General features: G+C 45.2%; 1 protein-coding gene across 2 annotated transcripts in view; it reads right to left on the reverse strand.

Moving 5' to 3' along the window:
- EEF2KMT (eukaryotic elongation factor 2 lysine methyltransferase) overlaps positions 1-13743 on the reverse strand; it is a 238467-nt gene that overhangs the window by 174258 nt on the left and 50466 nt on the right. For both annotated transcript variants that reach the window (XM_085628276.1, XM_085628275.1), the window contains exon 2: positions 5917-5979. In XM_085628276.1, coding sequence (XP_085484402.1) covers positions 5917-5979 — 63 coding nt within the window. The remainder of the gene's footprint in view (positions 1-5916; positions 5980-13743) is intronic.

The raw sequence follows: 13743 nt of genomic DNA on the forward strand, positions 1-13743 counted from the left end.
CAATGATCCATACAATCCTCACATTCACAGGATGAGAATGGACATCAAAAATGCAATCAAAAAGGACAATGTAAAAAGTTACACAAATTTATTCAGAATTCACAAATAGTCACATATATCACAAAATATTTTTAAAAAAATTATACAATTTTTTTTACACATATTTAATAAAATACTGATAATACTTAGACACAAAAAAATACAATATTAATTTTTTTTTTTCAAGACTTGATGACAGATAAAATAAAAAAAATGCAACAATAATCATATAACACAGTACATTTACAAATTGGGAAAGAAAGAAGGACAAATAAATCCTATTAAAGCAAGGACATCACCAAATCAAGGATTCATCAGTTGTAACCACAATGAAAAATAATCCAAATATATATATTACAAAACCATTGTCATCACAGATTTTGTAGGATTTCCTCTCATTAAAGCATCGAAGCGTTTCGGTGGGCACTAATACACAGCCAAACACCTTCTTCAGGAATTTTATCATAAGATCCCAATCCAAGTATAATACATATGAAAAAAATAATTATTGTGTGAAAAACAGTCTCCTTACGAGTTTCGCCAGGATTTCTCTTACATGAACCCAAGCCGCTGCTTCACAGACAATCACTAAAAGCCTTTTATACGTTTCTTATCGGCTTGTGTCAACCGCCCCACTAGGGTCAATCAACTATTCAGATGCGATCCTTATGGGTATTTACCTCATAGGAGTATAATGCCTATATGCACTAAGTTCAGATGTCTCTTCTATATTTGAGCCGTCACTGTATTTGTTTAGAGATTCCCCACAGGTGGTCAATGAATCGACCTCTCAAGTATTTGTATTGTAGGGCTTCAACAGGGTTCTATCAGATCGGAAGAAGTTTATCCGCGGACCATATCAGGTGACATACAGTGACTGAACTGATCCCAGGTTTGGGACTTTCTTATATCCATTATCCCTGTTGAAGCCCTACAATACAAATACTTGAGAGGTCGATTCATTGACCACCTGTGGGGAATCTCTAAACAAATACAGTGACGGCTCAAATATAGAAGAGACATCTGAACTTAGTACATATAGGCATTATACTCCTATGAGGTAAATACCCATAAGGATCGCATCTGAATAGTTGATTGACCCTAGTGGGGCGGTTGACACAAGCCGGTAAGAAACGTATAAACGGCTTTTAGTGATTGTCTGTGAAGCAGCGGCTTGGGTTCATGTAAGAGAAATCCTGGCGAAACTCGTAAGGAGACTGTTTTTCACACAATAATTATTTTTTTCATATGTATATATACTTGGATTGGGATCTTATGATAAAATTCCTGAAGAAGGTGTTTGGCTGTGTATTAGTCCCCACCGTAATGCGCCAATGCTTTAATGAGAGGAAATCATCCAAAATCTGTGATGATAATGGTTTTGTAATATATATATTTGGATTATTTTTCATTGTGGTTACAACTGATGAATCCTTGATTTGGTGATTTCCTTGCTTTAATAGGATTTATTTGTCCTTCTTTCTTTCCCAATTTGTAAATGTACTGTGTTATATGATTATTGTTGCATTATTTTATTTTATCTGTCATCAAGTCTTGAAAAAAAAAATTAATATTGTTTTTTGTGTGTAAGTATCAGCATTTTATTAAATATGTGCAAAAAAAATTTCAATATTTTTTATGATTTTTTAAAATATTTTGTGATATATGTGACTATTTGTGAATTCTGAATAAATTTGTGTAACTTTTTACATTGTCCTTTTTGATTGCATTTTTGATGTCCATTCTCATCCTGTGAATGTGAGGATTGTATGGATCATTGGTTGGTGAAGTATATATACTCAAAGGAGGTCGTTTTTTGTGACTAAGGTCGTTTCTGGTACCCCTCTCCTTTGGTCTTGGGGTCCCTCTCTCTGTGTTATAATGAGGAATTCAGGGCATGCCTAGCAGATGGCAAGTAAATTGCGCTGAATTTCTGGTTCCACACAATGGGGTCTGTGCGACCTGCATGAATGGTGTTTAGTGCTAGCCTTTTACCAGTAGTCTATCTGCCTTTTCACAGGCATCCCACCCAGAGAGGGGTGGGAACGGCTGGTAAGGATTGGGCAGGACAGAGTGGAGCTCATTGGACATCTAACGGAATCCTGCATCAGGGAGTACCGCAAATTTTGACACAAGTGCTTAAAATGTACAGTCTGGCACCCGCTCAGTCATTGTGTAAGAAATGCGGTACGAACACGAGGGATGCAAGGGTGAACTCGCCAACAACATACAGTGAGAGGGGGAGGTAGGTGGACACCAAGACCTGCAAGAAAAGGCTCTTACGCCGATTAAATTGGACAGGCTGGTGTACTAGCTGCAACGATATAAAAATACAGTAGATTATTACAGGAGGTGTTTTAGCAAGGGTTTCATTTGGGTTATACAGGACCCAGGTAGAGGAGATGGGCAGAGAATGTAAAGTCAGAGAAGGAATACCCACAGGTGGTGTGAGAGAAACTGGAGAAGGAAGTCAGGGAGGGCAGAATGGCAGGCCCATTTGATGACAGGCTTTTGGATAGACTGATTATGTCATATACTGGGGTGAGCCAAAGAAACACAAGGGATAATTCTGACTCATTCAGCTTTTGTCTTAGCTGGAAGGACAATAAATAAATGATTACATATTGGACGGAATGTCCTCAGTTTCCTACTCATTGGCTGATGTAGCCATAGACTGGGTAACCCTGTGGGCCCTGGGCGGTTGGCAAACAGTGACATGAAGTCAGTATTTCGCATTACGCCAGTACACACAGCAGATTTCAAGCTGCTGGATATACAGTTCCAGGACAATGCTATGTGGATGAAGCCTTGTCCATGGGCTGCTCCGTATTGTGTGCATGTTTGAGAGGTTTAGTTCATTTTTACAATGGCAATTCACATTTGTGACATCGTATGTGATGGTGACACACCACTTGGGCAACTTCTTCTTTGTGGAGCTCCATGGACTGCCAACATATGTTGGTTTGATTTAAGGAGCTCATGGAGGATGTGGTGTTTTCCCAGACTGAGGAAAAAGTCATTAAATTCAAGCTCACTTTTGATTTTTATGGGAATTGAGATTGATCCAGCAATGAATGAGGCACGGTTGCTGGAGGACAAGAAAAGCACAATACACTTGATTGATATCTTGTTGGGCAAGAACAAAGTGCAGGTGTAGGAAGTGTAAGTACTGTTGAGACAACTGAACTTTGCATGCAGGGTGGTGCGGGTTGGAAGGACGTTTTGCAGGAGGCTGAATTGGCATGATCAGGTTTGACACTGCAGCACGCACCATGGACTGAGGCTGAAAGAAGGAGTTAAGGAGGATTTGAGAATGTGGCTTTTTTTCTTGGAGCACTTCAATAGTATTTCCTTGGAGGGGCTGGGGGGAGGGAAGGCTGAATAGAAGATTACAGATATTTAGTGGGGCCACAGGAGAAGTGGGTTTTGGTTTGTATTGGCAAAGACATTCGTGTTTAGAACAGTGGCCAACAGAATGGAACAAAGAAGGAAAGAGTACTGCGTTCTTGGAGTTTTTCTCCCCCATAGTGGTTTACTTGTTTCTGTGGGCGATGAGTTTGCCAACAACAGGGTACTGTTTAATATGGACAACATGCCAGCGGTTCACGCTATTACAGGGCAGTCCACAAGGGACACACAGGTGCTAAATCTGTTGAGGGTTTTTCTGTTGGCCTGTTTGAAGCATGTAAGTTTTCTGAGCACATCATGTTCCAGGCCATGAGAATGACACTGTGGAGGTTTTGCCTTGTTTGCAGTGGAAGACATTCAGTGGTCTTACTTCAGGAGCAGACAAGAACAAAATGCCGATGCCAGATGAGTTCTGGCGGATAGGCGAAGGAGGATGTTGCAGTTGGTAGTGGGTTCCTTGGAAAAGTTCTTTAGAATTGAGGTAACAGCAGCAAGCAGAAGAAGCTGGGACAAGGACAGGATTATGCGGTTGAGGAAATGGTCATTGGACTGCTATAGGAGGTATGTGCGTCACGGCGAAGAACCAGAATGGAGTTTCTGTTGCCTAATCGCTATGTTGTTTCCACAGGTTCTGTTACGAGACCGGAGAGTGAGGATATGAACACCTGGATAGTGGGGCATTCGTTTGTGACATGGGCGGAGGCACAAGCGAGTTTGAAAAGATTTGAAACACAACTTGGCCCACCAAAATATGGGGTTAGAGTGCATTGGCAAGGAAAAGATGGGATGTTATGGGTTAAGGATGGAGAGTAGAGCTACAGTGACACAAGGTTGACTTCGGGGAATTTTGGGGGATGGGACAGTTAGGAGTAGGATAGAACAATCCGTGTTAGTTATGTATAGTGAGGCTATAAGACAAATTGCCTAGGGTTATGTAATGTTTTGTGATTTGCACCTCCTTCATTAAAGTGGCCTATTTCACACTACAAGCTGTCAGCGCTCTGCGGTGTACACATCTCACCCAAACGCTAACAGTTTATACGCAGAAATTAATGCAGCTGTTTTTCAGAAGGCATACATCTAACTGTCACACAAATGTATGATACTCAGTGTATCTATCACTTTTGGAAAGCCTAAAGACTGAGTTTGTCCTTTCAGGACAATTGGTGTTAGCAGCATGCACTCTACTCGCTGACCCACCTACAGCTCCATTTAGCCTTCACATAATTTGTAATGGGACGTAGAGGGTTCAAATGCACATCTACAAATTTCTATTTGTAATTAAATGTTCAGCACAGAGAATGTAACAGACAGTGATTGATCTTGCCTAGTGTTAGCACTACTAGGGATCACAAACTGACTTACCCAATTAGTGACAAGGTGACATGTACTAACAGTTTTAGCCTTCGCAAATCCTTTTATTTGGTAAGTCAGAGGATTTGGAATGCTGAAATCCTTTCTAAAATGTACATAGCCCATTTAAAGTTTTGGAAAAGGTTTTCAAAATCATAAAATAGGTTTAGGAAACCACAACGAATCTGTATTTTAAAGGTGCGTGTTAAGGGGGCCCGTCCAAATACCAATTTGTTAAGGTATGTATTAAAGTTTTGCGACAGAAAACGGTTGCAAAATATTAATATTTTATCACCACCTAAAATGAGGTGATACCCAAATTCCCCTTGATCCTTTCCCTTTTTTGAATATTTAAAAAACAAAACATTTTGTAGGAGTAGGTGGTGGTCAAAAATGCTTGGAAAACATTTTCTTTTTAAGCGCAAATGAGGTCACTTTTGAATGTCGCCAAAAAAGCTCTTACACCATAAAGGTGTGAACCTGCACCGTCCATCTGCTTTCTGGTCATGTGACTTTGGCTCCAAGTACTAAGGAAGAGTGCATGGATGAGTCAGTCAAGGCTACCCGTCAAGTAAATAAGTACACAAGAGTACTGACGTGGCTCTCTGTTGCAGGCCAGACAGAATTTACCACAAGAATTCCAACAAAACACAACACAGCTCCTCAGAACGCAAAACACTACTCAAATTACAACCATATACCGCAGATATCAAAAAGAAAATGCATCATTAAATCGACCACAGTGAATGAGGAAAAAAATATTCTACATTTCACCTTACAAAGAAGGCTAGATGAGCTCCATATGAGACCAAAGTAAATTTGTTGAATAAGATAGGGCATCCACAACAGATACCTGTGTTCACAAGTTTGAATGTCAGATGATTCAGCCTTACATCCCACTGAGCAATGGCTAGAACACCTGTAAACAGCAACTAAAGGGTATTCAAAAGAGTTTATATCACATCTTCCAGGAGTGTAATGATTAAGTCTTGTCACCTTTAGAATCCCATCACATTCTATGTAGTACTCAACATAAATAAAGACATTACAGCAAAAATACATGAATAAAACAATAGTTAAGGCATAAAGGGCAAATTGTGAAGCCTGTGATCATACCTTCTGTAAAATGTCCAGCAGTAATACATTATTTGCGGACTCCTTCAACTGCTGTTCCAGCTCCTGACAAAAACAAAATCTTTTGTTTGGTAAATGAAACAAGAATAAAGTATTGGCATTTAAGACAGAAAATTTGCCAAATAACTTCTTATCTCAGTGTAAATGTAGCTCATGATAGCATAGAGCAGCGACCCTGCAATTACAGCGTAAACAAAATGCATAAGTCCCCAACAGCATGGCACATGCGATTTTCTTTGTCCAAAAAACATCCTTTTTTAAAAAGAGCTACTTTATCACGGAAGTACCATTTGGCAAATTAATGTTAACTTACCATCTCTGGTATTGCCAGCTTCTGTGGCACACGTTGTAAGTCTGGCCTATACATGCATACGTAAAGAGTCTTGAGGGCAGCCCTCTTCACTCTTAGGTCTGTTCAACTGTCATTCATATTTTTCGTGGGGCAATGGGTGAGCCCCCTTCAACCATTGGCTCTCTTGGACTTTGAGTGCGGCATTTTGCCCAATCACATGTGCACATCTGCCCAAAAAGAAACGTACTGCTGTGCAAGTGCTACAAACACTTTGATTTGCCAATCCATTTTTCTTACAATTCTTTTTCTTCTTTGATTTTATAATCATCCTTTTGTGTTTAAAATGTCTTCATGTTACATTACTTAGAAGCTGATAATATATTTGGTTAGCATCAATAACTACAAGCTTCTAGCAGGCACATGTAGGTGTTAGTGTGATTTCCTTTCTTCATTAGTGTGATTTCCTTTCTTCATTAAATAATATATGCTTATTAAAAAAATAAAAAGTAACCATAACACCAACTTGTCAAGGACTGACCTCTTGTCCTTGCCAGTGTGTGTTCTTAGTGGTAGCCATAGGTGGCCACATTTAATCAGGGCTCTAGACCCTTTAGTTTAGGGAGCACAATGCACTCAAGTAAAAAAATCTCAGACGTCAATTCTATTTTTATTTGAAGTAACCGATTTTAAACTGTGGCTACAGGCTACACTAATGGTACAGATCAGCAGTGCTGAGCTTTGGGCAGGGGATCTGCATGCGTGAAGAAAAAAACTTGGCACTTGCATCCAATAGAAAAAATTGCAATAAAATCTTGCAGAGTGAAAACCCAGCCTGAAGGTAAAAAATAAAGAACCATTCATTATCTTACATACTAGGGACAATTGCCTTTGACGTCATATATACAAATATACATTAAACCTTATAAAACATTATGGAGGACGGGACCGACCGAGAGGGTGGATGCACAGAGCGTCCCCTCCGTCATCTGATGGAATCCAACCCAGTCCACTGCATCTACAGAGCCTGGTGCTGTCCCAGTCTCCTTTGGGGGCTGTCCCGGGATTCGATCCCACATCATAGGGCATGCCGCGGACTGCGTGTAGCCTCCTCCTCCTAGCGCGCCAGACTCTTCCAACCATGGCCTGCGCTGGGCAGCTGACCCACTCGCAACAGGCGAGTCTACAGCTGGTTTGCCTTAAGTTCCTGCAGGAGTTGAGATCTGCTGCGGCTTGCCTCTGTGTGCTGGAATCTTCGCTCGGACCCCCTGGAGCGGTTGTGCGGCCTGCTGCATTCAGTGGCCACTGGGGACTAGTCAAGCTGCGGTGGAATGGACTTGCCATGTGAGGCCTCTGATTTCAGGTGTGCCCGGATTCTGGCAATGGCTGCAACCTGACATGCTGCTACTAGTGTGGACACAGGCCATCGCCACTGTGGGTGGAGGACCTGCATGATCATCCTGGATAACCTGACTAAGTTGGGGTCTGCTGCGGATTGCAACCCAGAGTATGCCCACACACCTGCACTGTATAGACCATACAGCTGATCTTCTGGCCCAATACTGGTCAGAATACTCACTGGGTAGTTCTACAAGCACTTGGGGGACCCCTGTAGCTCCTAACCTAGAGACATTATCCTGTGGACTCCTTGGGCCCTGCTGCCTAGCAACAACCACAGTGCTCTTCTGAAGGCCTGGTAGGATGTCCGAATTATACCTGCCTTTTGAAATTTTCTGTTAGCTGCTTGTGTTGCCCCTGCCATCGCACCTCCCCCCACCCCTTATCAGATACACTGGAATATGTCATGTTACAACGCGATCAAAATGATCGTGGTACATTACATTGCAGTTTTTACAACACAAGTCGTTACAGCGACTTGCGCTGGAGGGCGCTGGACTTAGGAATAGTATGATTTACTATTCCAACACCAGTCTACGTACAGTAGGGAAGGTGTTAGAACAGTAAATCATTCTATTTCTTAGGTTAGAGCGCCATTCTTCGCAAGTCGTTGTAACAACTTGCGTTGTAATACCCGCAATGTAAAGGCATCGCGATGCAATGCCCGCGTGGTAATGGATGTTTCCCGATATACTGGAGCAAGCAGGCAGGTCTGAGTGAGATGGGGAGAGCTCCCTTTGCAACAGCACCACTGGGTCCCCTCCGACTCCAGCCCACAGACACAAGGACTAAGGACAACCACCTTGTGGATCTGCTCTGTCCCTGGCACTACGAGCTCTCCGCTTGGATAAAAGCTCTGGGTGGCGTCCAAACCAAAATGGAAACATTTACAATCTCGGCCCCGGGGGCCTCAGGACTTCCCGCGTACACCCCTCTCCCCCAAACCGCTGCCCCATGGGCTCTGGGGACCACGGGCTCACGAAGTCTGAGAAGTAAACTACCACAGACTGCCCGGATTAAGCCACAAGCGGCCTTGGCCCCGGACACCTGCCTTTGGCTGGGATGAATATTGGCTAAGCCCATTTTTGTGGCTAAGTGTCCTTAAGCTGAAGTGGCAGTTTATCCTAAACTAGAAGGAGGTCCATCTGGGATGTCTACAACATGTTACAGCTATGGTTGGTTGTGTTGGGACTTCTGGGGTGACAGATGCTTCTTAGGAGGAAGTGTTGGGTGGGGGGGTTGTGGAGGGTTTACTATGTTATTGTTATCTTTTGTTCCATGCACATCATAGATAGTTCAGATTCCCACGCATGACGCTTGCTGTACTTCTGGCCCTATACTACGTCCCTTTGCTTCCTCAACCGGTCACCCGCGAGGACCCGATTCACCAGATGATCCCATACCCTATCCATGTATCCCTAATGAGGTACTTCTTCCTTATGTTCTGGAACGTAAATTGGCTACTTGATCGCATTAAAAGGACGGCTGTCCTGTGCTGCACCAGATGCATCCAACCATCAGTCCTTAGGTTGCAGGAAATCCATTTGTTGGGGACCTCATGGCCCTTTCTGCGTCCTTTTGGGTATGACAGAGTCTTAGACTCAGGACTCACAAGAGGGTCCAGGGGTATGGCTATACGTCTTCACAAGGACTTTCCTGGGCGGTGATTGCTAATTGCACTTTAACCCACTGTAGATTTGTCAGACTGGAGGGTAATCTAGGAGGGGAAACAATACAATTTCCTGAATGTTTAAGTGCTGCCTCAGGCGCCCACTGCCACCCTTAAGATAATTGTATCCACCATTCTAGCCTTCCTCCATGGCACCACCATAATCGGACGTCTCTAAGCCATCCGCTGTGACATGTACTCAAAGAAGAGAACAATTCATAAGATGGATGAACTCACTGGGCCTATGCAGTGTCAGGAGGGCCTGGGACCCTTAAGCTGAGGAGTACAGTCACACCTCCGCAGCCCAAAAATAAACTCTCTGGCCTTGATTTTGCTGCGTTTCCGGTACCTAACATCCTCCGGGCTCACACTGTTGACATCCTCCCTAGGAGAACAACCAGGGGATGGATGGAATGCTTGAATTTATCCCGGCCACTGGTACTCGCTTGGGGCCGCATCTTGACCCATCGTTTTTTGCCCACCATGCCACCTCGGTTTGGACCCAGCCATATGCGAATCAGTCTTGACCCTACACCAATTGGAATAGTGCAGTTCGAACTGCAAAGTCAGGTCCTCCCTGAACCGGAATACAAGCAACCTCGGACCGTTTTCGCCCTTATTATGGGCTCTTCAGCCAGATATAGCTTGATTTCAGTGGCAGAGGGAGCACGAGACCTCACATCTGGTCATACCCGTTGCACTTAGGGCATCAACTGCAACAACAAGGTTACAGATGGAATGCTTGAATTATTATCAGGCTGATTTGCATATGGCTGGGTACAAATTGAGGTGGCATGGTGGGCGAAAAACGATGGATTGGGATGCGACCCGAGTGATTGCCAGCAACTTAAGATTTATTCAAGCACCTTAGATCACCAGCACCTAGATACCCTCACAGGTGATTAGTAACGCTATACAAGGCTCGAAAATACGAGTCAATTTCTTTCAGGGCGAGACAGTTTTCAGGCCTACTTGACCGGCCTGGCGAGTGAGCTCTTCATTCCCAGCCAGCCGTCCGAATACCTACACACATTAACTTGCTAAGCGATATCAGTACGGGCGAAACGGGCAGAGAAGGAAAAGGACTCTGTCTTTTCCTTCGTGCACAAATAAGACAAAGACATTGTCTAGTTCCTCTGCCGCTGGCAGCTGCCCCCCACCCCTTTTTTGTTCCCTCTTTCTCTTCCCTCTCTTACTGTCGCCCTCATGCTCATTTAGTAAAACCAAGACTTCAAGAAACTGGTATTACCTTCTCTTTCCTCCTTTCGTTTATTTGCTCCCTTGTGATGTGAAATGGATCCAAAAAAGAAAAACACTTGCTGAATACGTCGGCTTTTTCTGACATTTTTCAATTTCAAGTGCAGCCTCGGGGTGGAGAGAAATAAAACATTCAAAATATGAAAAAACTAAAGCAAGACAGAGTGGATGCAAGGTGGTCAGATAATCCAGATTGAGTTATTCACCCCTAAACACATTAGCGCCACTTTACAGTGTTTGCCAGTGAAGCGCTACTTTTGTTTTCTCCTAGCTCTTTGAACAACATTGTTTTTCCTGGGTGGGAAAGTGCACTATTCATGAAGGTACTGAAATACCTGCTTGATGGGTGAATTGGAAAACAAAATGCATACTGTGGCTCTGTATTCACAAACGTGGTCTTTTTAAACCACACTGCTTTCGTTTTGTAAGGATATAAGCAATGGGCATTGAAACGGGCCCCTTCTGGACCCTGTAGTCATGGACTTAACTTTTCAGGCAAAAGCACTCACTAATTTCTGAATAATGAGTGTAAAAAGAAAAAGGTAACCATGTTGTTCCTAGTTACATTTCACATGCTTTACTTAATGAACAAGTTACTTACCTTCGGTAACGATGTATCTGTAAGAAACATTAGTTAGTTAGATTCCTCACCTTAGAATATCCCCAGGCATCAGGCTGGATCCGGAAAGATTTTTGTAGCAATACCCCTTGCGCGTCGCTAGGCGTCGTCTGCGGCTCCATGTCCGTCGTTGGCATCGTGCGCCGGAATGACGTCGGAGTACTTAGACGCCGCCCTCGCGCGCTGACGTCAGTTCTTGTACATAGCTTTCCGCGCCAGGAACGCAGAGCCATGCAAGAGACCGACACTGGTGCCAAAAAGTCTAGGGCCCTGAACAGGATGGCCTTAACCCTAGATGTCGGTTCGCAGAACGGGGAGGATGGGTGGGTCCGTGAGGAATCTAACTAATGTTTCTCACAGATACATCATTACCGAAGGTAAGTAACTTGTTCATCTGAAAGAAACAAGTTAGTTAGATTCCTCAACTTAGAATAGATACCCCAGCAATACCAACCCCGGTGGTGGGTCTGCGAACCAAGATCACACCAGAAAGTCCTGGAGAACAGAACGGCCAAAGAAGCCATCTCTCCGGACTTGGCTGTCCAGGCAATAGTGCTTGGCAAACGTGTTCAGTGAGGCCCACGTCGCCGCCTGACAGATGTCCTGCAAGGGAACTCCCCGTCCCAGGGCAGTAGTCGCCGCTGTGGCCCGGGTGGAATGGGCTCTCAGCCCTACAGGAGGGTTCTTTTTCGCCAAGGAGTAACAAACCTTTATACACAATACGACCCACTGTGAGATGGTCCGCTTGTGTACAGCCCTCCCCTTCTTAGCACCTACGTATCCAACAAAAAGTTGGTTGTCCACCCGGAACTGTTTGGTGCGATCCAAATAAAAGGACAGCGCACGTTTGGGGTCCAGACGGTGGAGCCTCTCTTCCTCTTTCGAAGGATGCGGAGGCGGAAAGAAGGTGGGCAATGTGACAGATTGCCCGATGTGAAAGGGGGTCACCATTTTTGGAAGAAAGGAAGGACGAGTCTGGAGGACAACCTTGTCCGGATGAACAGAAAGAAAAGGAGGCTTAGATGACAGAGCCTGGAGCTCACTCACCCGTCTAGCCGAGGTGATAGCTACCAGGAAAGCAGTCTTAAGAGTCAGAAGACGAGTGGGACAATTGTGAAGAGGCTCAAAGGGAGCGCACATCAGAAAGGTCAAGCCAAGATTCAAATACCACTGAGGCATTACAAAGGGGACAGGAGGAAACATGTGAGTAATGCCTTTAAGAAAACGCAAAACAACGGGATTTGAAAAGAGAAGGCTGATCAGGAAGCCGTAAGAAAGCAGAGATTGCAGAAAGATAACCTTTCAAGGTGCCCAGAGCAGAGCCCTGCTGGGCCAAAGAAAGAAGAAAGAGGAGAACCTCAGAAAGAGGAGAGGAAAGGGGATCCACAGCCTTTGCTGTGCACCATGCCACAAATTTGTTCCACCTGCAGGCGTATACCGATTTTGTGGAGGGACGCCTGGCTGCCAGAATGACGTCACAGACTTCAGGAGGCAAGTCAAATGGCATTAACTGTCTCCGCTCAATCTCCACGCATGGAGGTGGAGACTGGACAGGTTTGGGTGGAGGACCGTCCCCTGCTGCTGAGACAGAAGGTCCTCCTGAAGAGGCAGTCGTACCGGAGGATCGATGGACATACTGAGTAGCTCGGGATACCAGTACCTTCGTGCCCAATCCGGAGCCACTAAGATGACTTGGGCCCCGTCGCGCCTGATCTTCTTCAGCACTCTGGGCAGAAGTGGTATAGGCGGAAAGGCGTACAACAGACCGCAAATCCACTCGCGACGAAAAGCGTCTCCGAGCGAGTGCCGCCTTGGAAATTCCAACGCGCAGAACTGCTGACATTGCGCGTTCTCTTCGGTGGCGAATAGATCTAACCAAGGCTCTCCCCACTGCAGAAAGAGACCTTGCGCCACGTCCAAGTTCACGTTCATTCGTGATCCATCATGCACCGGCGGCTGAGTTCGTCTGCTCTGGCGTTCAGAGAGCCCGCCAGATGTTGAACCATCAGGATGATACCCTGGTGTTCCAGCCATGTCCAGAGGCGCAGAGCCTCCTGACAAAGGGTCCACGACCCCACCCCGCCTTGTTTGTTAAAATACCACATGGCGGTGGTGTTGCCCGTGAACACCTGCACAACACTTCCCCGGACAGAGGGAAGGAAGGCTTTCAGTGCAAGCCGGATCGCTCTCAGCTCCAAAAAGTTGATATGGAGTTGAGACTCTGCCGGAGACCAGAGGCCTCTGATCTCCGCCTCTCCCATTTGGCCCCCCCGTCCCAGGAGGGACGCATCCATCACTACTACGTGCTCCGGTTGGGGTAGGGAGAGGCATCTGCCGCTGACCCAATCGCGGTCTGTGAGCCACCACTGCAACTGTTTCGCAGTGCCCTCCGAGATCAAGACATGGTCGGACAGGTTGCCTCGATGCTGGGCCCACTGAAACTTCAGGTCCCACATTGATGGAGAACCCCAGTGAATGCAGGAGGTCGGCCGTAGTCTGGAGGTGGGAGTCGACTTGCTGGGGCTAGCCCGCCTTCAACAGCCAGTCGTCGAGATAGGGGAAGACTGGAACCCCTGA

This window comes from Triturus cristatus, chromosome 10, assembly GCF_964204655.1.
Source record: "Triturus cristatus chromosome 10, aTriCri1.1, whole genome shotgun sequence".
Classification (NCBI taxonomy): Eukaryota; Metazoa; Chordata; class Amphibia; order Caudata; family Salamandridae; genus Triturus; species Triturus cristatus.